This window comes from Penicillium crustosum, assembly GCF_028827405.1.
Source record: "Penicillium crustosum strain IBT 35664 chromosome Unknown utg000002l_segment0_segment0, whole genome shotgun sequence".
Lineage (NCBI taxonomy): Eukaryota > Fungi > Ascomycota > Eurotiomycetes > Eurotiales > Aspergillaceae > Penicillium > Penicillium crustosum.
This window is the reverse complement of record NW_026623123.1, coordinates 1,515,319-1,538,267: the sequence shown is the minus strand read 5'-3', so window position 1 is coordinate 1,538,267 and position 22,949 is coordinate 1,515,319. Positions and strand designations below refer to the sequence as shown.

Sequence of the window (22,949 nt, the reverse complement as noted above, 5' to 3'; positions counted from 1 at the left end):
GATGTAGACTCAATGTTCACTTGCTTACTCTCCCCTTATTTTCTTACTTCCAAGGTCATATATTGTAAACTTATCTATGTTGATTGCCAGATATAGAGGGCCTGCCAAGAAAAGTGACTAATCACATAATGACTAATCAATCGACCACCTGGGCAGGTGCCCCCCCCATACTGTTCGCAATGACGTGAGTGCAGTTGCCTATATCATTTCTTCATTTATAAATCTGGTCATATTGGCGTTTTCCCATTGTGTCAATTTTATGCTCTGTTAGAATCGTCTTTTTGCAAAATATTTTCATCATGGCGGACTCTCAGAGTCCTGAGGCTCGCGAGTTAAGCCTGATAGGAAAGGTGGAATTCAGAATTGCTATGGCAGACACAGATGAGAAGCTGCAGTCACTACTCGGAACATATCTGCCTCCATTGTTGTTGAAGCTTGGGTCAGAAAGCGTGGAGGTGCGCAACAAAATCATCTCGGTCTGCCAGCATGTCAACACCCGAGTCAAATCCCCCTCTATCCAGCTGCCCGTGGCAGCATTGCTGAAGCAGTTCAAGGAGCAAAATTCTCAATTGATCAGGCATTTTGATCTCATCTATGCTCAACAAGGCATTGATCGTCTCGGCTCCGAAGCTAGAGTCGAAATCCTATTGCCCTTGCTCCAGGGTATCTCGAAGATTGGAACGTCACCCACTCAGGGTGCTATCGTATTCAATCTTGTTTTGCGTCTATTGCCACTTCTCAAGCTGCCAGCAAAGGGTAGCGAAGAAGACCAGCGCCTGAAGGCCCGGCTCGCTTTATCGGATGAAGACTCTAAATTCTTGTCCTTTTGGCTCGCGAAATTGTTACTTCTTACCCCTGGCCCTAGGGAAACTTCAACATGTCCCGGTCTATCTCCAGATGAGTATAAGTTCTTGAACAAGGGTGCTCCCGGAAACGAGACATGGAACCCTTCTACGGATGGTGGCTTGAATCTGACCGAGACAAAGGTCACTGCCCTTCGATTCATCGGAAGCGGTGCTTTTGAGGATCCACAACGATTCCTGCCTTCGCTGATCGCTTCTGCTGATCCCAACTCCCGCCTTGCCGATCTGGGAGATGAGACTCTGAAGCGATTTGCTGCGGATATTGAGAATCCTGGTGTTGTGCAGGAGTTGTATGATTTGTATTTCGGCACCGGTGGTGCTCCTCCCGCACGCCCTCCACTCCAAGTGAAGCTCCTCGTCTTTCTGGGGAAGTCCATCAAAGCTACTGCAGACCCCCAGCGAATAATGAGACTCATTGAAGATGGGCTTCTATCAGACTCTGCTAGATCCTCCCAGGGGCTGCAAGCATCGAAATTACGGACCCAGATTTTTACGTTTACTACTTGGGTTGTCCGTATGGGCGCACCGTCGGATCTCAACCAAATCGCACCCAAACTTATTGCAGGACTGAGGGATTTCATTCAGTCTCAAGGATGGCCAAGTCCGGCCGCTAGCGGGCAGAAACTACCCACAACAGACCTCAGTTTGCGAGGTCTTGCCTACGAGAGCATCGGTATCATGGTCCCCAAGGTCGACTTCATGGCGCAAGCCGATGCTGTAGAGAACTTTGAATTTGACCTGGTCCGATGGCTCTTTGCTTCCTTGAGTGCGGATGACTCAAGTCCTCAGATATTCGTCAGCATCGATCAGGCACTAGGAAGTATCCTCAATTCTTCGTTAGACAGCCATGACAAGACCTTCCAGGACCAGCTGCGACCATTCCTTGTTCGTCAGATGAGCATGCAGCCCGGAGATATTGATCCCGACACTGGTTATCGTGCTGTGCGAGGTGTTCAGTATGCCGCAGTTCGTTTTGCGAACAGATTCCTACCATTTAACGATGTAGTCGCCCGTTGGATTGATTTGATGGCCATTGCAAGAGGCCCAGAGAGACAACAAGAGATCGTCGAGGAAGGAAAGAAAGGTCTTCATCCTTACTGGTACCGGCTACTAAACCCTGCCAAAGATGGGAAGTGGTCAGCTTCATCGGCAGCCCCAGTTCGCGACGAAACCTGGTTCGACTTCCCAAAGTTCAATGAGGCTACTCGTTTCCTGCTTGGTTCAGGAGGACAAGAGGAACATTTGAATGTTCAAGCTTTGTCTGCATCCCAACTACTATCTGGTCCCTATAAAGGTTCATTCATGCCTGCCATCTCATTCCTCCGAAATACATTGCTTTGGGAGGCGTTCTCAGCCTCGGGGGTTGCTGCAGATCTAGAAGAAGATTGGGACTATAAACTAGAAGTGCTCCTCTCCACCAGCGTGGAGGCCCGTTCAGCCGTGAGAAAATACATTCGGGAGTCTGCAATGGAGTCTGTTTTGGCATTTTTGTCTGGCACCCTTGAAGGTCTTGTAACTGGCGAGCGCGAAGGCCTGCGGCAGTGTGGTATTCATTTCGTCGAAATCTGCTCGCTAGCACCCAATGACGTTGTTGAACACTTAATCTCGCGCGCGACGTCCTTAATGGAGCCTATTTGCAGCAACAACCAAGATAACCAAGGTATTACTGCACGGGCATTTGGAATTCTGGTCTCGCATCCTGCCTTCTCGGGGGACCAACTGAAGAGTTTCATTGCTCAACTGACTGCTACCATTCAATCATGGAACACTGCTGTTGGTCAAGAGGTCATGCGAGCTCGTGGGGCGATTTTGGCGCTCTCGTATTTGTTGAGTCGACTTGCGTACCGCGGTCTACTGAACCGAGCCCCAGAAGCACAAACTAAACAGTTTATTGAAACATTGTTTGACATTCTGGATGTTTCCCGGGATACTCTGCTCCAAAGGACTGCACAGGAGGCCATTGGACAGCTAAGTCTATCTGGTGTGCTGTCTCTTGATATTATCACAGAAGATGGCTGGAAGAAGATCCTGGAAAAGCTATCGCGCGACGCCAAAACCGAGAATCAAATCCCTATCAGCTCTTTGGGGTTGTTGACTATGACATTTTCCCGGTCTGGGTCGGATAGTACCTTGTTCAACGATTTCCTAAGTTCACTCTACAGTCTACATGAAATCCGCAGTCCCGAAGTTCAGTTCACCGTAGGCGAGGCCTTGAGCAATGTCGCCGTTGGTTGGGATTCTCGAGCGCTTATTCAAGAGTTCGACATCGATTCAGAGTTCCCTCGCACAGACGTCCCGCGCTCAGTATTTACACTCATCTGTGACAAGGTCATTGCCGATTGCATTGCGCCCAAGCCATCTCTGCGGAAGGCTTCCTCAATTTGGCTGTTATCGTTGGTTAAGAACTGCGGTCACCTGCAGGAGATGCAGGAGCGGCTGCGCAAGTGCCAAGCTACTTTCAGCAGCCTTCTTGGAAACCGGGATGAAGTGGTGCAGGAGACTGGAGCGCACGGACTCAGCCTTGTATACGAGATCGGCGACCAATCCCTGAAGGATGATTTGGTCCAAGATTTGGTCGAGTCATTCACCTCAACTGGTCCCAATCTCGGAGGCGGCAAGATTGAGGCTGACACACAGCTGTTTGAGCCTGGGGCCCTCCCCACTGGTGAAGGATCGTCTGTCAATACCTACAAGGATATCATGAACCTGGCTGCCGAGGCGGGTGACCCCACTCTGGTTTACCGGTTTATGTCACTGGCTTCAAACAATGCTATTTGGACAAATCGTGCGGCATTTGGCCGCTTCGGAATCAGCAGCATCTTCTCTGATTCTAGTGTCGATGGCTACCTGGCGAAGAACCCCAAGATTTACCCCAAGCTTTTCCGTTACCGGTTCGATCCTAACCCGAACGTGCAAAGATCTATGAACACTATCTGGCAAGCACTAGTTAAAGACCCTACCGTTGTCATTGATACCCACTTTGATGATATCATGCAGGATCTACTCAAGAGCGTTCTAGCTGGTCGAGAATGGCGTGTTCGGCAAGCAAGTTGTGCTGCCGTGGCAGACTTGATTCAAGGTCGCCGTCCGGAGAAGTACGCCCAGTATCTCGATGAGATCTATAGCAAGGCTTTCAAACTACTGGATGATATCAAGGAATCTGTCCGCACTGCCGCACTGAAGCTCTGTCAAACCATTACCAATTCGGTCATCCGCACACTCGAGACGAGCGGCTCGGAGAAGCGCGCAGGTACTTTACTCAAAAGTGCTATCCCCTTCCTTCTGAGCGATAAGGGACTGGATTCCAGCGTGGAAGAAGTGCAGGGGTACGCAATCGGTGCTCTTATTTCAATGATTAAGAAGAGCCCTGGAAGCTTACTGCGCCCCCACGTTCCCAATATGCTGGAGAAATTCCTGAGCGCTCTCAGCTCCTTGGAGCCGCAGGCTGTCAACTATGTCCACCTCAATGCCGACAAATATGGTCTCACCGGTCAAGAGATTGACAAAATGCGTCTGTCTAGCATCCGCGCATCCCCCATGATGGAGGTGATTGAGCGGTATCTGATTGACAACTTGGATGAAAGTAATCTCGATGAACTAGCGCATAGACTCGAAGATGTGCTTCGGTCGGCCGTGGGCCTGCCATCAAAGGTGGGTTGCAGCCGCGTTCTGGTGCTGCTTAGTATGAAAACCCTGCTCTTCCGCCCGTACGCAGATCGATTTATCCAAATCCTGACCAAGTACGTGGTGGACCGAAACGACACAGTCAGCGCCTCGTACTGCTCATCCATGGGTTATCTGCTGCGGCTCGCTTCGGACGATCGGGTTCTCAAGACCTTTGACTATGCCAAAAACCTTTATCTGACAGCTGAGGATGCCACTCCACGCGTGATCTCCGGTGAGATCCTGTACTCGGCGTCCAAACTGTCCAACGATCGGTTCATGGCATTTGCGGCGAGCGCGTTGCCGTTTGTCTTTGTGTGCAAGCACGATGGCGACGAGCATGTGAAAGAGCAGTTTGAGAAGACATGGCAAGATAACGTCGGTGGATCGCGTGCCGTATCGCTTTACATTCGCGAGATTGTGGGGCTCGTTTCGGACAATTTGGACTCTCCCCGCTGGGCTATCAAGCACACGGCCGCACGGGCAATTGCGCAAGCAGTTTTATCGCTTGATGCAGAGATTGACCTTCCGACGGCTCAATTAGTTTGGCCGGTATTAGAGCGCGCTCTGGCGGGGAAGACGTGGGAAGGTAAAGAAGTGGTGCTTAAGGCACTAGTGAAATTTAGCGGGCAAGCGCAAAAGTTGTGGCAAGCCAATGAGGAGTTGAGGAACCTAATGAAGGTATGGGCTGACATGTCGCCACTGATTTTAATCGATTACGAGGCAACGGGTTCGAACTATGCAATTGAGCTAACGCATGTCAGACTATTACGGTTCGCGAAGCGAAGCGAGCTAACGTACTCTACCGGCCGCATGGACTACGAGCTATGGGCGAGATCGCACAGGCCCGCAAGGATCTCAATTTCATGCCGGATGTATTAAAGATTATTCCGGGGGTGGTGGAAGAGTTGGAAGACCAAGACCAAGACCAGATGGAGATAGACTCGAGGAATGGGCGCGGCTCGACCCAAGATGACACCCTTGCGGCGTGTGTACAATGTCTCCTGCAATGTTTCAACCCCACCGCCGGTTCGGGTGAAGGTCAGTCTAAATTCCCTCCCTAAAATCCCCCCTAAATCCTGCCAATCCCCTAAATTACCCTCAAATTGTGGGAAACCCCCTAGCGTCACGCCTTGCTAACACTAACCACAGTGCTGGGAAAGTACGTGGAACAGGTGACCGGTCCGCTAGCTCAAGTCCTCCACCAAGGTGGACGACAGGTCGTGAGCACGGGCTACGATGAGCTCCGGGCGTTCTTTACACGAGTGGATCAGTGGATCGTTTCACCGGATGCCTCCGGTGAACAAATGGCCGCACCCTTAACTACTCTGGCGGACAAGATTCTCACGGGGGAAGTAGACGGGTCTGTCGAGGCCATCCGCAAGGGTCGTGCAGAGGCCATTCTGGCGTACCTGAAACTATGTCCGCATGCCCAAGCGGGTGTGCCTGACACACTTATCGTCCAAGTTCGTGAGTGGAGGGCCAGTGAGCGATCCGGACCAGTACAACGATTACTGGACGAGGCCTTAGCTCTCCCGAATTAAGAAACCCACGTGGTTTAGCATTTTTTTATTTTATTTTAATTTTATTTTATTATTCTTCATCTACAGGGTCGATCATGAATGATGCTTATTTCTTATTTCTTATTTTTATTTTGTGTTACCCATCTGGGAGTCGATACGAGGGGGCTATAGCAATCGTACCAATAGGAAGTCTTTGAGGAGAAGAGTATACAGCCTTGAGATGAGTTAAATTCCTGTGAAAATGCTCCAAGTTCTACGCCACTCGCTTAAATCTCGGCCAAGTCCGCTTGGAATGCGGAGAGTCCCAAAATGTGGTAAACTTGGTCGAAACTTGGTCTGAACTTGGTCTGAACTTGTCCCAAACAGTCCAAACTTGGCCCGAAATGGCCTAAAATGGCCCGAAATGGCCGAAAGTGTGATCTCCTCGATTTTCACCTCAGCAGGTCGATCCAGACCGGGGTCCCGGCCGATCGAGACTTTGGTTAGTTTCCCCCAGATGTGTCTGAAGTAGATTCCTAATTGAGTCCCTTCTTCGGCCCCGATAGTACGGAGTCATTCCCTCTTCCTCTCGACGTGGCTTCAGCCAGCCCCTTGGCTTCCCTTTCCTCTATCTCTCTCTCTCTCTTTTCCCTTCCCTTCCCCTTAGTCCGGGACAACCCTGTTTTTTTGGGGTGCTAAGAGTAATAATAGTAACTTCCAAGATTCGTCCACATGGTTGGCATCTGCATGCCATTTGGGGTGTTTTTTTCTTCTTTCTTTTTTTTCCCCCTTGGTTTTTGACTTTTTTTTGTCCTTTTTTTTTTCTTCTTCTATTTTCTCTCCCCTTCGCTGTTTTCCCCTTAGCTCTATAGTCATCCTTTCCAAATAATCGAATAATACAATAATACATTTCTACATTTATAAATATAATAATAATATAATATAAATAATATTTTATTCTATTTTCCCCTAATTCCCGCCACCCGTCCAAAATACTGCGCCCATGAACCTATGCATTTTTCTGAGAATATACATCTAGCCTTTCCCTTCCCTTTTCCCCCTCTATCTTCAATCTTATTATACCTTCTTTTTTTTTTCTATTCTTTAATTTACCTCTTCCCCCATATTCTTCTAGTTCTCTTTCTTCTTCCCCGCACACAATTGAATCATTAATATACTTATCCTGTACAAAGTACCCTAGTAAGTGTGTTCCAATTCCGTCCACATCTGTACACCACTGACCCTTTGATCATAGCCCAACCTTATGACGGCAACCAGCCTGGTCATGCAAAACAGACGGAGCAAAGCCTCTGGGAAACCTCCTCTGCGGTTACCCATCATTGCCCCCAAGGAAGATCTTTTCGATGCCTTGGCCAAGTCCGAAAAGGCATTGATCGCTCCACCGCGCATCCGCTTGCCTCCCCGATCTCGTACCGGTTGTTGGTAAGTGATCGTCTCTATATTTTGACTATTCCCCGAATCCATGCTTATATCTTCTAGGACATGCCGAGTGAGTTATTTTTTTATGTTTTCCTCAACTCAGAAGGAAAACAGTTGATTAATTGTTATTTTTTCTTTCTTTTTCTTTTTTCAGAGTCGAAAGGGTAAGTCACTCACGGAGGACAGAACTCCCGAGGTCCAATTCCGTGGCTGACACACATTCTCTAGTCAAATGTGATGAAGGACACCCGCAATGTAATGTATGCATTCTTCACGCTTTAATATCTCCACACACTGACTTAAACTTCTTCACAGCAATGTACACGTCTAGGCCATACTTGCGATTATCGCCCTCGGCTAGCCTTTCGTGATGATACCCCTCGTATCATGGGCCGCATGGCCGATGTTAAGACAAATGGCCATGTCGTTTGGGATCGTAAGCACCCCTTTTTTTTAAAAAAAAAAACGAGGGTTTCTTTTTTTAGTACTAACTAGAGTAGTCACTTCGCCGAGTTCCAATGATGAGAGAACCGATTATTTCTCGTCCGGGGATTCACTCCCGCCCTTTTCCCTGCTCACTTCGGACGAAGAGCGCGAAAAGAAAGCAGAGGCCTTTAGTCCCGGCACGTACCATGTCGTCATGACACCAGACAGTTTCTCCTCGCTGCCTGAATATGCAGACGATACAATTGAGAAAGCTAGATCAAATCCTAGCGAGTGTAGGAGCTCTGTGGCTAGTAGCCCCACGAGCGCGGCCAAGGGCGACTCCAGTGTCCGAGGTGAAGATCCCAATGTGGTGATTTTGAAGACTTTCGAAGATGCCACGAGACGCTCGCCGTCGAATGGGAAGATCTCGAGGATCTCGCCAACATCGGAGATCTCAGATCCTTTCTGCAATCTGTCTCTCTCGCCAGATTTCACTTCGCTTCCTTCGCCTGATGTCAAGGTAGAGGAGATGACTTTCTTGCATCCGCGTCTCGATCAGCAAAATAGTCAGGATTCTACGATCTTTTCCCATTTCCGTCAGGTCGTATGGCGGCAGTTGTTCCCTCATGACCATAGGCTTGATGATTCTTCTGGATCTGATAGTCATTTTATGACTCTTAGCATGGACTTCCTAGAGCAGGAAGCCACTCGTTTCCCTCCTGTGCGTATGGTTATTCTTTAGCTCATGTCATGTTCATGCTAATAAGAACTACAGCTTTCCCACGCTATGATGGCTGTATCGGCCCTTAGTCTTTCGCACAGCGGCACAGGTCACAATGTCGATGCGCTACAATATTATCAGCAAGCTTTTCCCTCGCTCCAGGTCAGTCTACGGAATAACGATGATCTCGTTTCCGACGGACTGTTCCTCACCCACTTCCTGCTTCTGATCTACGAGGTAAGAGGTTCCAATTCCCAATTCTTATAGTCTATATACTTACATCCCGCAGATCGCAGCTGCCGAGCCACACGGCTCGAACCTCTGGTCTCACCATATCTCCCGCCTCCTTCACATCGCGTTCCTTCGACGGGCCAAGTACGGCCAAGAACCCCACCCATTTATCCTTTGGTGGGTGTGCCACATTGACTTGTACGCCCTCTTCAGTGGAGCAGGGACCGGAGAGTTTGTACAAGCTGTCATCGACCACCAGATGCTTCCAGGCTCTGAGTGTCTTCTCTATCCTTCTGCCCCAGAGGGCTACAGTGTGATTTACTCCGATGAACATGAGAGCTTACCGGTGATTATGCGTCTGTACCACGACACATTCCGGCTTGCCGCTCAACTTGGCTTCTTGGCTACTCGGCTTCGTCATGATAAACGGAACGTCCCCTTTGCAGAGTTCGATAAGAGATCCCAGGAATTAAGCGATCTGCGTCAGGCTTTCGGAAGACTGTGGGAATCACCCGATGTCGCTTTCTTACATCAACACCAGGATAACCTCCCGCGACGGTCTCGGGAAATCATGCAGCAGGTTAGTTTAATCTTTCCCCTATCCAAAAAGGAAAGGAAAGGAAAGAAAGCTAACTACGTCTAGTCTGCTACACTGTACCATGCTTGTCAACTCTTTTCCTATAGCAGCATGTGGCCCGGACAACGTGTCGAGTCGGATTTCTCCCCAGACGGCGAAATCGACCACCACGTAACGGAGATCCTACGCTTAGCCGAGCGAACTACACACACTCGACGCGCTGATCGACACTTCCTCGTCTTCCCCTTATTCCTAGCAGGTGCTACGGCATCGGAGAGTGGATTGAAGATGATGGCGATGGAATTGATGACTAGCATGGAAGACGAGGAAGATGGTATGGGTCGCAATGCAGCTACCACCCGTGCTATCCTGCAGATTGTCTATGAGCGGCAGTTGGAGCGACTCATGCATGTGGGTCATACATTTGATGTGGATTGGTCTGACCTTATGGCTCAGGAGGGACTTCAAATGGTCAATTTCGGGTTTTGATTGGATAGTGGAGTTTTCTTTTTTTTTGGGTTTTTGATAAGCATTGGCGCTTAGGGCATATTTGTATTTTTGGGACTAAGGTTGTATGTTAGCATGATTGACGATGGATATGGGTTGTATGTATAGAAATGAATATGTGGGATTTGATCTTGATCTTGATCCTGTTGATCCATGGAACTGCTCGGGCCGAGCCATAGATTAGAATGTAAATATTGATCTCACTACTCCGTACATTGCAATGTTCTACTATCCCAGTACTAACATAGTACATAGTATAGTACAGTATAGTATGCAGGCCCCAAGGCAGCAACTTGTGATGATTCTCGTCACCTGCGGGGTCGGCGTCTCGCCCTTGGCGGCTACAGCACAAATCTCCCTGAACTTCTTCACCTTTTCATTTTTCCTTTTTCTTCTTACTCCCGGACAATTTCTATGAATAGATGAAATAACCCTGGAGTTTTGCCCGTCTCTGCCCCGCACCCCCAACGATCTTCGCGCTTATCTCCGTAATTGGGAGTACCTCGCATTCTGCTGTGGCTGAATTCTATCCTTCTGCAGCTTCAAGCCCAGCAGCAATCTCTCAAGGCACCATGAGTAGCAGCAGTCGTGCCCTCCATCCGGAGGAGCTTTTCCTCAACGACCGCCCAGCAAGACAAGAATCGCCCACCATCGGCCCTCTCCGTATCAACAAACGGGACTCGTCATCTCCAGCGTCGGCGGCGGGCTCCAGTCCCCCACCAAACGCCCCGCTACCGTACCCAGATGACCGCCAACGTCCCCAGATGCGCACCTCAAGTTCAAATGAGCGATACCATGACAACATTAGATACGGGTCTCCGCCAGCTGGTTCTGGCTCTGGCTCCGTGAGTCCAAATGAATACCCAACAGCGCTCCGGCCGCGGGACGGCCGCGAGCCCCGAGTCGCAACATTAGCCGAACGAAGAGGCGCAGCCCCAAAGCCACTCCCTGAATCGCCTAGCTATGATGCGCCAGATCGCGAGGCTTTGGCTGCTAGACCGTACCCTCGACCCCCGGCCAGTCTACCACCGGGCCCACCAGAGCCACCGGCAAACACAAGTCAATACGATTACCGTCAACAATACTACCCGCCCCCGCAACGCCAAAGCTCAACCTCTGCTGCCCGTCCCCCGTCAAGTCTACAGCCCCAACAAGGCCCGCTCAATCGCATAAGTTCCACATCGACAACCCGCGCCCAGCGTGGCTCGCCTCCGCCACCTGAGACTCCTATCGTCGGGCCGGGACAGCAGCCCGCCTCGGATATTGAGGCCCGATATGCTGCTGCTGGTATCGCGGGTACGGGAACCCTGCAGGGTATCCAGTCTCATAACGTCGCTGCGCAGAGGCGAGCCGAGCAATACTCTGGTCAGCAGCCGACTTTCCCACAACCGCAGCAGCAGCAGCCGCGCCCATGGACTCCGACTGAGCAGCCAGGTTCGCAGCCTCATGGGCCTCCTACGGTTTATCAGGGTGATGAGGTTGTCAGTGATAATACTCAGCAGCCTGCTGCGCATCCTGGTCAATACAGTAGTCCGCCGCCTCAGATGCCGGGGTCTTATGGTAGCCCACCGCCTCAGACTCATCCTGGACAGTACGGTAGCCCAGCACCCCAAGCTCATCCAGGGCAATATAGCAGCCCGCCGCCTCAAGCTCATCCGGGACAATACAGCAGTCCAGCACCTCAAGCTCATCCTGGTCAATATAGCAGCCCGCCGCCCCAGGCTCATCCTAGCCAGTACAGTGGATCACCCTCCCAAATGCACCCTGCATCTGGGCTACAGCAGCAACAGCAGCAAGAACAGCCAGGAAGAGTTCCCCCTAATCCCCTGGAACAAGATATGGAGCGGATGCGCCTCAGCTCTTCTCCTCCCCCAGCCTACTCAAGTGTATCTGGTCCTTCTGCTTCAAACGGGTATCCCAATGAAAAGCAAAGCGGTGCTGCTGCGGCTGCGGCAACAGCAGCAGCCGCTGGAGCTGGAGCCGCAATGATGCACCCGGCTTTAGTAAACCAACCCAATCCTGCTACAAAAGCGCCTTCCCCTGCACCGGCAGTCTCGCCGCAGGATCATCCCGCTTTTGCGAATGACCAGAGACAGCAACAACAACAACAACAGCAACAGCAAACAGGACAATCCCCACAGGCGTCTGTTGCTAATGACTTGTCCGGTTTCCATCATCAGACTGTTCAGGTCACTTCTCCGGGACCCTCTGCTAGTGCAGGTCCGGCATCTCCACCACCTCTTCCGGAGGGGTGGATTGCCCACATGGATCCAAGCTCAGGACAGTACTACTATATCCACTTGCCCACACAGTCAACTCAATGGGAGTTCCCGAAGGGACCTACGCCGCTTAATCTCAACGACACACCCTTGTCCCCGGTGGGAAGTGTATATAGCGCCCACCCGCTCGTTTCTCCGGGTCTGTCGGCTTTCGGGAAGCCTCTGGCGTCGCCGGGTGTGCCTCTGACCCCTGGCTTCGAAAGTCTACAGTCTCCCATAGTGTCTGGATTCTCTGGTCCTCCCCCGAGTAGCGGCATGGATCTGTATAAGAACACTCCGACCAACGGTGTCTACTTTGGTCCTTATCTGCGTTACACCAACATGGATCTGGAGCGTGGAATCTGGCTGGGATCTATCCTGCTTGTGACAGACGCCGCACAGCCACCCACGATTCATATGCACCAAAGTCTAGACCTGTCTCCAAACCCAAGACAATTGAAGGCAGTCAACATTGCCGCGCATCAGCGCTGGACATTCTATAAGTATGAGATTGATCTACAGATGGACGATGCGGGTCCTGCAAAGTGGACATACGCCATCACCTCACACCTTGGCTGCACTCGTTACGAGTTCCTTGTCGCTGGCCGACACGAGACTAACTGGCGGTTTATTGCTACATCTGGAAATGACTTCTCGCTCAACGTCAATGCTGGTGAGCGGGCTCGTCTAGGTGGCGTCGGTTACATGTGGAAAGATATCATGCAAAAGCACAATGAAATCGGAGGTTTCCACGCACAGTTATGTCTTGGTGGTCAGATCTATGCGGATCGCATGTGGAAAGAGATTCCGTCTCTCAAGCAGTGGTTGACTATCAGCGGAAAAGAGGCTAGAAAGAACGCTCCTTGGACCGCGGCTAACGAGCAGGATGTCTCTTACGCATACTTCCATTACTACACCAGCCACTTCGATCAACCCCACATCAGGGAGTCATTTGCGCAGATTCCTTATGTCTGCCAGATTGATGATCATGACATGTGAGTCGCCCATACAACAGCAGTCAACGAGCAGTACTAACATATATGCACAGCTTCGATGGATTTGGCTCCTATCCCGAGCACATGCAATTCTCCAACATGTTCAAGAACATCGGCCGCATCGGCATCGAGATGTATCTCCTCTTCCAGCATCACACAACCCTCGACATCCTCCGCAATGTCAGCAACGACACGGACCTCTTCACTATAACCGGCACAGGCTGGCACTTTGTCAAATACCTAGGTCCCGGCGTCGTCGTCGTCGGTCCAGATTGCCGCTCGGAAAGAAACCCACATCAGGTCATGGCCGGTCCCACGTACCAGGGTCTCTTCCCGAAGATTGCAATGCTGCCACCCAGCGTGCAACACTGTCTCTGGATGGTCGCCGTTCCAATCATCTACCCCCGTCTAGAGACCGCAGAACACATCGTCCAAACCGTCGCAACCGGAAAGCGAGCCGTGACCGGCGCATACAATGTGCTCGGCAAGGTAACTAGCTCTGTAGCCGGGGTAGTCGGTGCCAAAGACTTCGTCGGCTCAGGCTTCGACTCCGTGAAGCGAGCCGTAGGTAAATCCGGGTTGATGGGCGGTATACTGAGTCCATTTGGCGAATTCAACTCGATGGACGAGCTCCGCGACCAATGGACACACGAGTCGAAGGTTCGTCTTCCATCTTCCCCCTTTCACTACAAAACTCCCACCCTCTCCATTCGATATCCATACTAATCCAAACCCAGGATCTCGAACGAACATACCTCATCCGCACCCTCCAAGGCATAGCCCACCAAAAATCAATCCGAATGACCTTCCTCTCCGGCGCCGTCAATGTCTGCGGCGCAGGTCTCGTTCACGACCCCTCAAACCCCTCAGACCACAAGACAATGTACCAACTCATCGCTTCGTCTGTCGTAAACACCCCACCGCCATCATACATCATCAAACTCCTCCACAGCCACAGCAAGCCCCTCTACGTCCCCTCCAACGGCCACAGATCCTCTGGCCAGGTGAGCGATACCAAGGAAGATATGATGGAGATCTTCCAGACGGATGTCAACGGCCAGGCTCGTGAGTATCGGAAGCTCATGGCGCGTAGGAACTACGTTGCTATTGTGGCTTACGACCCTGAGGCGGTTAATCCTTCTTATGGACATATACCATCTGGTGCTAGTAAGTTGAGTCTTGCGGCGGACTTTATGGTGCAGGGAGATGGAGCGCTTGGGAATGTTGTTAAGTTTGGGCCGGTTATTGTGCCTAGTTTGGATCATGGGAGGTGATGGTGATTATTGTTTGAGGGTTCGTGAGATATTTGGTTTTCTTTCTTGCACAACATTCTTATTCTTCTTTTTTGATGGTTTCCAACCTTGAATTGATGCTTTTTGGCGTGTTTGTATATCCGCTTGTTCGTTTTCTTTTCTGCTCCCCTAGCCTGTTTCATTATATTGAGACAATTACACTGCTGTTCTGACTTGATTCTTAGTTCGACTTGCAATTCCTTTGAAGTAACACTCTTAGAAATAGAATGATAGATATTATATCGAAAACATGACTTCTCGTAAAGCAATGCAACGTACAGAATGGGTATCCGGGGTATATAGTAATAAACATCTCAGCCAACGCCAGTATCCAACCCGAATAGATAGCCATACTCTATCCAGTTGGATCTCCCCCGGGAACACAAAGACCAATCCGCCAAAAGTAATCCCGATGAGCATAAAACAGTTCCCAAAGCCGATATCTCGCCGGTATAAGAGACCAATCCCACCGCAGAGGCGATAATTTATCCTCACAACCAGCAATATCTGGATCTGAACTCTCACGTCCTAAGATATCCTGCTCCTCAGACACATCACCACCACTGCCACTCGACCGACACCCCTCCCCACTAGAAGCAGAACCAGCCAACCCAACAGGAACATTCAAATCTCGATACAACTGTACCAAAACCCCCTCACCCCCTCCCCCGCAATACACCCAGGATCCCCCGCACCAAAACAATGAACCACATCCTCCCTCCGCGGCGGCAACTCCTCCCTCATAATAAAGACCTCTCCAGAATGAGGTCGATATCCCCACTCAGCAAGCGGCAACATAGGAACTGGATCCCCAATATGCGTGACACGACGGAACCGCTGACCCCCCTCCAGCGGCGGGATCGATATCCCATCCCCGAGCCCGAACTGTTCATCAAGGAATGCCGCGAACGCCTCGTTCCCAATCATCGGTTCCCCGAACGTCGTCACCGTCGCATCCCAGCCCTTCAGACGCATCTCTAGTCCTGCTAGTGCTGCGACTGCACCGCCGAGGGAATGGCCGACTAGCGTTATGGCGTAACCTGGGTATTTTTGGCGTAGGACAGACATGACGGGGAGGATTTCTGCTCGGGTGTGGAGCCATGAGCGCATGAAGCCTGCGTGGACGGTGCAGTTTTCGCAATGCCGACCTGCGGGGATCGGGGCTGTGATTGTAGTGGTGGTGGTGGTGGTGTTTTCGTCTGGGTCTGGGTAGGGGATGTAGGATTGGGGATAGGCGGAGAGGTCGATTATTGTGTTTGTTATTGAGTAAGTGCCGCGGAAGGCGAGGATTATTTGTTTAGCAGTGGGGGTGTGGGAGAGAGCTATGTAGCCGCATGAGTCGGAGAGGAGGATGCCTGTGTTCCAGGTCTGCGGGGCGGGTTGTGTTTTGGTTAGTGGGGTGTGTCTTGTCTTTGCGGAGATGAGGGTTTGTAGGTGACTCACTGTTACTAGTTCTAGATCTGGGAACTCGATGCAGCGGCTGAGGCACTGGAATGGTTGTTGTACTCCTGTTGTTCCGACGCAGTATGAAATATCCACTAGTCGGGATAACTCTTCCAGGGAGTTAAATAGGTCGGTTGATACATGTTTCTTGGCCTGGGCTGTGGTGAAGCTCAGGAAACAGATGTGTAGTAGTAGAGGAAGAAATAAAATACTAGCCATGGTGTGACATACTGACTTGTGTATGGGGGAAGGTCTACGTGCACCTTTAAAGGAAGAGAACGAGATCTTGTGATGCGGAGATGTGACTGGAATCCGGGGTAACCCCATTATGTCATCGACTTCCTCATTGGTCTGTTTCCATGTCGATCTTGGGAAGGCACCACCCGAGTATGTACATGGGTCTACAACTACAACATACGAGAATGCAATAACCTTGTAATGTGAATGGTCACGAGGGACTGGAATGTACTCGAATAATTCTATCCAATACTATATGCATGCTTATCATGGACTAGGGCCTGCATTAAAAGGTAATTCAAATCAGGCGGTCCAAATGACAACACGACCGTCGACACCGCTCGCTATGACAATATGTTAGTCTATGGTGGGTCGAAATTTTTCGGGAAGGCGATCTTACTGCTGAAGGAGCTCACAACACCGTTGGCTTCTTCGTGGGCCCGGATGGTGTGCACAGTGTTCTGGTGGGTAGACTTGAGCTTGGTGTCCGCCTGGGCCTGGCCCTTGAGATCCATCTGCCGGAACATGTTCAAAGCAGACTCCTCGCGGGCACCGCCGGCTTCACCAGCCTTTTTCTCCAGAGAGCCGGCAAGTTGCCATCCATTCTCATCGCCGTGGAAACGGAAGGGCTCACAGTCCTAGATATGGTTAGCACAAGCCGTTTTATTGCCACAAATAAACAACTTACATGTCCAGCTGCGATAATCTCAGTCTCGCCATTCCAGATAAGGCTGTTGAGTGGAAGCAAACGAGTAGCGATGTTCAACATCGCGCGCGGCGGCTGCTCGGGAGCGCTGGGGTACACGACAGTTACACTGCTATCGTGTCCAGTGAAGGCGAGCGCGTTACCACTGGGAGAGAAAGCAACACCCTGGATCCAACCAGCAGTATCATTCAGGTATTCGCCACAGATAGTGTTGAAAGGAAGGCGCTCTCCCCACGCACTAGGCTCCGGGCGGGTATCAATACCCTTGATGAAGCTTGAGAAGACTCGGGCATGAGAATCGGTCGATCCGGCTGCCAGCAGGACGGAGTTCGGGTGCCATGCCAGGGTTGTAATAGTACTACGAATAGGCTTCTTGATGTGCTTCGAGATCCACCAGTCGTTCTCCTCCTCGAAGTAGCAAACTGCAATCACTCGAGCGCCGGAGCCGACGGCGAACTTCTGCTCCGATGGGGACCAGCGCACAAAGGTTGCAGCACGGTTGATTCGGAGGAGGACCAAAGTAGGTTTCCATCCTGTGGGGGTTTTCTCCCAAACGTAGGCATTGCGATCTATAGAGTGAACACCTGTTAGGTATTGTACATGGTATATAGTAAAAAGGACTGTGCTAAAACATACCCTGCGAGCAAGTGACGATTCGGCCACTGTTGGGAGCAATATCAACACTGGTGACGATCTTCTCGTGGCCCTTGAGCTCATCGCTCAGTGTGAACTTGTTGCCTGATCGTTGATACAGCTCCACATTGTTCTCCCGAGCGACAGCAAGTGTCTTCTTGTCGGATGAGAACGAGTGGTCTGCAATTGGTGCATGGAAGAGATGGTGAACCTCGGGGGTGGCCATATTGGATATAATAACGACAGGAGGGTCTCTCTACCGTCGTGCTTGTGTACTTAGTGTTGTAGTTGCGGGACCAGGAGGGGAGCTGCCCATGCGGGTGATGACGGTGGCGCTTAGTAAGGCAAGACGTCACATGACCCAAAGCTACTTTTATGTCGAGGTTTTGAGTGGCCATGGACATAGCACGCGATTGAGCTTCACTTTCCCCTACGCTATCCCATTTACTCCTTTAGTCAGACGACAGCTTGTCTACCATTTTTAATCGTCTGAGAAATGGCTTCAAAATCACTGCCTGCCCGTGGAGGCCCTGACAGCAAGACCGTTGCTATTGGCGCTCCTAACCAGACGTGAGCTTGTCCTTCCAAGTATAAGAGACTGTCGCGCATTGGTGCTAACAATTTTTAGACTCTACTGCACAAATTTGCCCGACAGAAGAATTCAGAAAAATGATCTCCGGACGGCACTCTATGCCTTGTTCTCCACATACGGCACCGTTCTCGACGTTGTGGCCATGAAGACCGCCAAAATGCGAGGCCAGGCCCATATTGTGTTCAAGGATGTCCAAGCTAGTACACAGGCACTGCGGGCTTTGCAAGGATTCGAATTCTTCGGGAAACAGATGGTATGTAGTCGATGTCCCTCTATCGTCGCAAAACCCCCGCTCATTCAATTGATGTCTAGAAAATCGTTTACGCCAAAGGATCATCGAATGTCATTTCCAAACTTCGCGGCACATACGTTGCGCCAGTTGAAGCTCCGCCAGCCCCAGTCACAACGGACCTCCAAAAGTCTATCTTCGGTGCTCCTCCGGGCGCACTCCCTGCACGACCCACGACCGATGTCAATGGAGAGGCCCATGGCTTGAAGCGACCGCGTGAAGAGGAAAGTGACAACGAAGAGGCCCCAATGGACGAAGATAGCGATGTGCCTATGGAGGCTTCCTCCGATGAGGAGTAATCTAATGAGTGGGGCCCTGCTGGGGACTGAGAGAGACTTGAAGTCCTCGCTTTGCATTTGATTTTTTTTTATTCCCCAGCGTTTCCAGCATATTCAAGAGTATTGGCTGGTATTGTGCTAAGCGAAAAGCTCGCGTGGGACGTGCAGGTTCACGCAATGACCTACAAGGCCGAGCCAGATGAGGAGATATGATCCAGGAGTGACGTTCTGTGCGTCTGCAATGTTCGCCATGGCATCCGCGGTGTTGCATGGGTGGACAAAAAGGCCGGGGCGCCAGAGTCAGGATGGTACTACAAGAAAAAAACAAAAACAAAAAGACATGAGCTTTTGTCACGAGGTTCGGAGAATGCACCTACACCCATACTAATCCCACCCATTACACCCACACTCTTCAATTCTTGCCTGTACCGTTCCGGCACGACATACTGGTAGACTTCGTCTAGTCCGAGTGGGCCGTGGTTGTGCCACTTGAGGCCGAAGTACAAGATGGGGACCTGATATGTGGGGGACAACAAGATGTCATAATCGATCTGTAAGCTGGGTTGGGGTTTGGCGCGAACGAGAGCTTCCTGCGGTGAAGAGTTAGGACAAGTGGACACGTCCCTCGGGGGCTAGAACTCTGCAGACCGGATCCTCGTCCTGTGAATCTTCGAGATCCTCCAGCGCTGGGACTTCTAGTGGGCTGGGGATATCGAGATACTTTGTTATTCTGAGGCTGGTTCCATCTGACTAGTTTCATCCAACCCATATTTTCCCATCAGTTGTTCATTCATTAATACGTTGAATAAGGAATAAGGTTTAATGGTTCATGCGTAGATAAAGGGATACCTTTGTGAGCAGTCGAATGGCGGGCCAGCCAATATTTTGGGCTGAAGTGCATCGATCGGCAAGATCGCGACATGCACCCTCAAACTCCGACTGCGCCAGGAAGGGAAACGTAGAGCAAGATACAGCCATGCGGCTGGAGTCTGGGAAGATGTCAACTACTCTGTACGAAGTACCCGTGTCCCCCGGATGCAGACGCTCAGCTGTGAATGCGGTGTGGCCAGGGTATGGGGGTTTCGCAAGAGTAAGAGCACTTGACCTTGTTACTGGTCACTGTATGTCGTATGTCAAATCAGAGACATAGGATATAAATCCACTAGCAGTTACAAAAGAGAGAAAAAAATAAACGAAAAGGATGATTGCGGTGGACCGGATATAGAAGGGGAAGAAAGGAAACAATGGAGTTGTCACGAATACTACATGTGTGGAAAGGTATCAGGTACTTAAGTTATGTATGATAATGACATGTTAAATTTAAGTACTAGGTACCTATCTCCCCGGTTGCGGCAGAAGGAGGCGGTACCTTTTTTTCTTCCCTGTGCCGCGTGGAGATGGTCTTCCTCTGCATGCAGCACTTCATCTGATGCTCATGCGCGTATAGGAACCTTTGTGGCGAAAGGGAATGCTTGCGTCTTCTTTTGTTTCTAGCGTTTAGTTGCATATACACCTCGTTTGTCGTATTCTCACTCCACTTCTTATGTATCGTATGTTCCCCCCTTCCCTGACACTATCCCCCACCAATTCCTACTGTTCTTTTTTTTTTGTTACTTTTTTGTTATATTTTATTTCATTTTGCAAATTGTCTATAATCTTAATGTCGATCCGATTGTGCATTTGTGGATTTTGATCTACCCCTGGTCTACCAACCTCCCCGTGAACCGAGATCACCGAGATCGTGAAATCTTAAAAAAAAATCATCAAATCATCAAATCCTGCTTTGTGAAGAAGGGGACTCCCTGAATTCCAAGATTGACCTTTTGAGGTTACCTGAATCCTCGTCTTCCATCTCTCCAGTCCAACCAATTCCTGTATCGCACCCAATCTGAAACACAGACCCCCCAATCATCTCCGGGATTGTTGGGGAACTCAGAGCCGCCAATCGTACGGTCAATTCCAAACCCAGCGGTTGCACGAGCTTGGCTCGGATTGCGTCCTCTGTGGGCAATCAGGGCGTGGTTTGACGTCAGTCCGGGGCTGCGATCTAATCTGAAAAAGCTCTATCGGGACAAGCTTGGAAATTCCACTAGGTCACCCCATCGTCGTGCGGGGGGACAGTGATCGCCAAGTTATTTTAATTGTATATCATTCTGGTCGTCCCTGCTGCACATGCCCAGTTGAATCTGACCAGAGCAAATCTCAATCTACCTGCATTGTCTCTGGTGTCTCTGAAGTCATGGGCAACTCCCTATCGAGCAAAGCCAAAGACGAGACCCACCGCTCCAACCGCCTTTCAAAGCCCCTGACGAAGAAGTTCAATGTCAGTCAAAGTCCTCCACGCCTCGAAACAGACCCTTCAGCGATCACTTCGGGGCTGATAGGGTGGCAAAACCCGTGGGTTGGTGACAATATCTCCAGTCCTCCTGTGGAGAAAAGGGGCAGTTATTCCAAAAAGGCAGAGATCCCACCTACCCTTTTTGAAACAGAGTCGCCCGAAGAGACCCCGACTGAGGATCGAACTTTTGGATATGAACAGAGTCCTACGCAGCGTCATCCGATCCGCCCAACCCTGTTGAGCGCAACCTCTTCGAGAAGAACATCGTACCAGTCGGAAACTTGGGAATCAACCTCCCAATCCTCGCCTCTTTATGAACAGCCACCAAGGCGAGCCAGTTCGACTCGAATCCCCCTACAGAGACACAACAGCGCTGTCTATGAGACCCACATCGGGGATGCGACCTCTTCCAACACACACTTCTTGGTTGGCAACCAGCGGTTCTCATTAACACGTCGACGATCGCTCCTGACACGACCTGGGGTTGCCACAAGACGAACAACAGGCGCAATTCGGCGCGTCCCGTCGCCCATTGGAGAGCCCGAGAACCCCATCGAGGATCCGACTGAGTCAACTGTGCTGCAATGGCCATTGCCATCAACCCAGAGACCGCAGCGTCTGCCATCCCCAGCGCGGCCGACGAGTCCGACGGATGCCCGATATACTCAGCTCGGAGCACTTAAATTGGGGTCTTTGCGAGTGGTAAATGGCTCCGCCTCCCCATGTCCGAGCGACCGCATTCCTTTGGAGGGATCCTGCGCTCCAAGTTCTGGCCTTGGTCTTGGGAACATAGAAGGTATTGGGCCTAGCAGGGGATCAACGCTAGAGATTCCATCCTTGTCCGAGTCGAAGAAGACGGACGATGTTCCAGGCAGTCCATTCTCTTTCGAAAAGTCTCCAACCATCACAGTCCAGCCTCGGACAAAATCCTTGTTTCCTGGGGATCCAGAAGATGAAGGAATTGTCCTCTGCGACGATACGAGAATGCAGTTGGAGAAAGGTGTCTTGGACGCTGGTCTTTCCCGGAGCACGTCTCAATCCCTTAACAAGTCCGACAGTGGCTACAGCTCCGCCACGTCAGTCCACTCCATACAGCGCAGCCGGACTCAGAGTTCCGCTGGCTCACAGACGTCTGGCTCGTGTGGCGCAGACAGCTCAAAGAATGTCTGTATCCTGAAAGACTCGGCTTCAGGTCAATCTGGCGATAAAGCGCTGCGTCCCCTGAGCCTGCAGGCACAATCTGATAACTACTCAAGGTTGCATCCAGCCACTTCTCGCTGGTACGATTCGACCGATCCAACCCCCATCGTTCCGTCGCGATCACGTCGGTCAACGTTGTGTGCGCCCCGATACACGGAATATTCTTCGCCGCGCGCATCCGTTTTCGAAGTCAAGTCTACCGCTATGGTCTCTATTCCACACCCGAGCCAGCAAGGATTCACCAGAGGGCCTTTATATGGAGATCGATTGTCCTTGGGCTCGTCGGACCTCGCGTCTACTGCTGGGTCTACCACAAGTGGGGAATCAGCTGCTGAAACCAAGGAGCGACTTCGCAGATCGGTCTCTGAATATCAAATGCATACAGAGTATAATAATACACAACTTTCTCGATCCAAAAGCCGACGGGGAAGTCGCATCTGGAGCAAGAAACCAGGCGTTGAAGCTCCCCCACTGCCCACTATCACCTCCCCAGGTTACTTGCAAGATGATCTTGACCTTGATTCTGAATTGACTTCCTCCGAGCCGATGCGAGGCCGGTCTCGCAGCCGAACCAATGACTATCACCGTCGCCGGCTAACGAAAGTCCGTCAGCAGACGGATTTGTGCATATAATGACTTCTTCGTTATTTTTTTTTGGGTTATTGACATTTCCGGTAATGATTTTATTGACTTTTGCGTCTTGGATGTTATTTTAATTTTGGATCTTGTCTCGTCTATCTATGGCGTCTACAAAAGTT

General features: G+C 50.8%; 8 protein-coding genes across 8 annotated transcripts; 5 read left to right on the top strand and 3 right to left on the bottom strand.

The window, feature by feature from the left end:
* Positions 1 to 299: 299 nt before the first annotated feature.
* N7487_004103 (ECM29 family proteasome component) lies at positions 300 to 6,070 on the top strand (the record flags this gene model as incomplete). Its single annotated transcript, XM_056871850.1, has 3 exons — positions 300 to 5,207; positions 5,291 to 5,567; positions 5,679 to 6,070. 3 exons carry the CDS (start codon positions 300 to 302, stop codon positions 6,068 to 6,070), a joined length of 5,577 nt encoding a protein of 1,858 aa, XP_056729570.1.
* A 1,222-nt stretch (positions 6,071 to 7,292) lies between these two features.
* On the top strand, positions 7,293 to 9,912 carry N7487_004102 (Zn(II)2Cys6 transcription factor; the record flags this gene model as incomplete). Its single annotated transcript, XM_056871849.1, has 9 exons — positions 7,293 to 7,471; positions 7,529 to 7,538; positions 7,623 to 7,632; positions 7,697 to 7,728; positions 7,784 to 7,904; positions 7,969 to 8,615; positions 8,670 to 8,852; positions 8,905 to 9,426; positions 9,490 to 9,912. The coding sequence occupies 9 exons, from the start codon at positions 7,293 to 7,295 to the stop codon at positions 9,910 to 9,912; spliced, it is 2,127 nt and encodes a 708-aa protein (XP_056729569.1).
* Positions 9,913 to 10,502: 590 nt separating this feature from the next.
* On the top strand, positions 10,503 to 14,457 carry N7487_004101 (WW domain protein; the record flags this gene model as incomplete). Its single annotated transcript, XM_056871848.1, has 3 exons — positions 10,503 to 13,183; positions 13,237 to 13,843; positions 13,921 to 14,457. 3 exons carry the CDS (start codon positions 10,503 to 10,505, stop codon positions 14,455 to 14,457), a joined length of 3,825 nt encoding a protein of 1,274 aa, XP_056729568.1.
* A 373-nt stretch (positions 14,458 to 14,830) lies between these two features.
* On the bottom strand, positions 14,831 to 16,137 carry N7487_004100 (lipase family protein; the record flags this gene model as incomplete). The annotated part of the gene is made up of 3 exons (XM_056871847.1): positions 14,831 to 15,115; positions 15,136 to 15,843; positions 15,919 to 16,137. 3 exons carry the CDS (start codon positions 16,135 to 16,137, stop codon positions 14,831 to 14,833), a joined length of 1,212 nt encoding a protein of 403 aa, XP_056729567.1.
* A 321-nt stretch (positions 16,138 to 16,458) lies between these two features.
* Positions 16,459 to 17,720, bottom strand: N7487_004099 (WD40 repeat domain-containing protein; the record flags this gene model as incomplete). Its single annotated transcript, XM_056871846.1, has 4 exons — positions 16,459 to 16,499; positions 16,556 to 16,793; positions 16,844 to 17,430; positions 17,498 to 17,720. The coding sequence occupies 4 exons, from the start codon at positions 17,718 to 17,720 to the stop codon at positions 16,459 to 16,461; spliced, it is 1,089 nt and encodes a 362-aa protein (XP_056729566.1).
* Positions 17,721 to 17,990: 270 nt separating this feature from the next.
* On the top strand, positions 17,991 to 18,674 carry N7487_004098 (U2 snRNP complex subunit MSL1; the record flags this gene model as incomplete). Its single annotated transcript, XM_056871845.1, has 3 exons — positions 17,991 to 18,064; positions 18,123 to 18,339; positions 18,399 to 18,674. 3 exons carry the CDS (start codon positions 17,991 to 17,993, stop codon positions 18,672 to 18,674), a joined length of 567 nt encoding a protein of 188 aa, XP_056729565.1.
* Positions 18,675 to 18,835: 161 nt separating this feature from the next.
* On the bottom strand, positions 18,836 to 19,631 carry N7487_004097 (ATG3/ATG10 family protein; the record flags this gene model as incomplete). The annotated part of the gene is made up of 4 exons (XM_056871844.1): positions 18,836 to 18,964; positions 19,031 to 19,243; positions 19,302 to 19,403; positions 19,503 to 19,631. The coding sequence occupies 4 exons, from the start codon at positions 19,629 to 19,631 to the stop codon at positions 18,836 to 18,838; spliced, it is 573 nt and encodes a 190-aa protein (XP_056729564.1).
* A 1,261-nt stretch (positions 19,632 to 20,892) lies between these two features.
* On the top strand, positions 20,893 to 22,824 carry N7487_004096 (uncharacterized protein; the record flags this gene model as incomplete). The annotated part of the gene is made up of 1 exon (XM_056871843.1): positions 20,893 to 22,824. One exon carries the CDS (start codon positions 20,893 to 20,895, stop codon positions 22,822 to 22,824), a length of 1,932 nt encoding a protein of 643 aa, XP_056729563.1.
* Between the last annotated feature and the right edge of the window lie 125 nt (positions 22,825 to 22,949).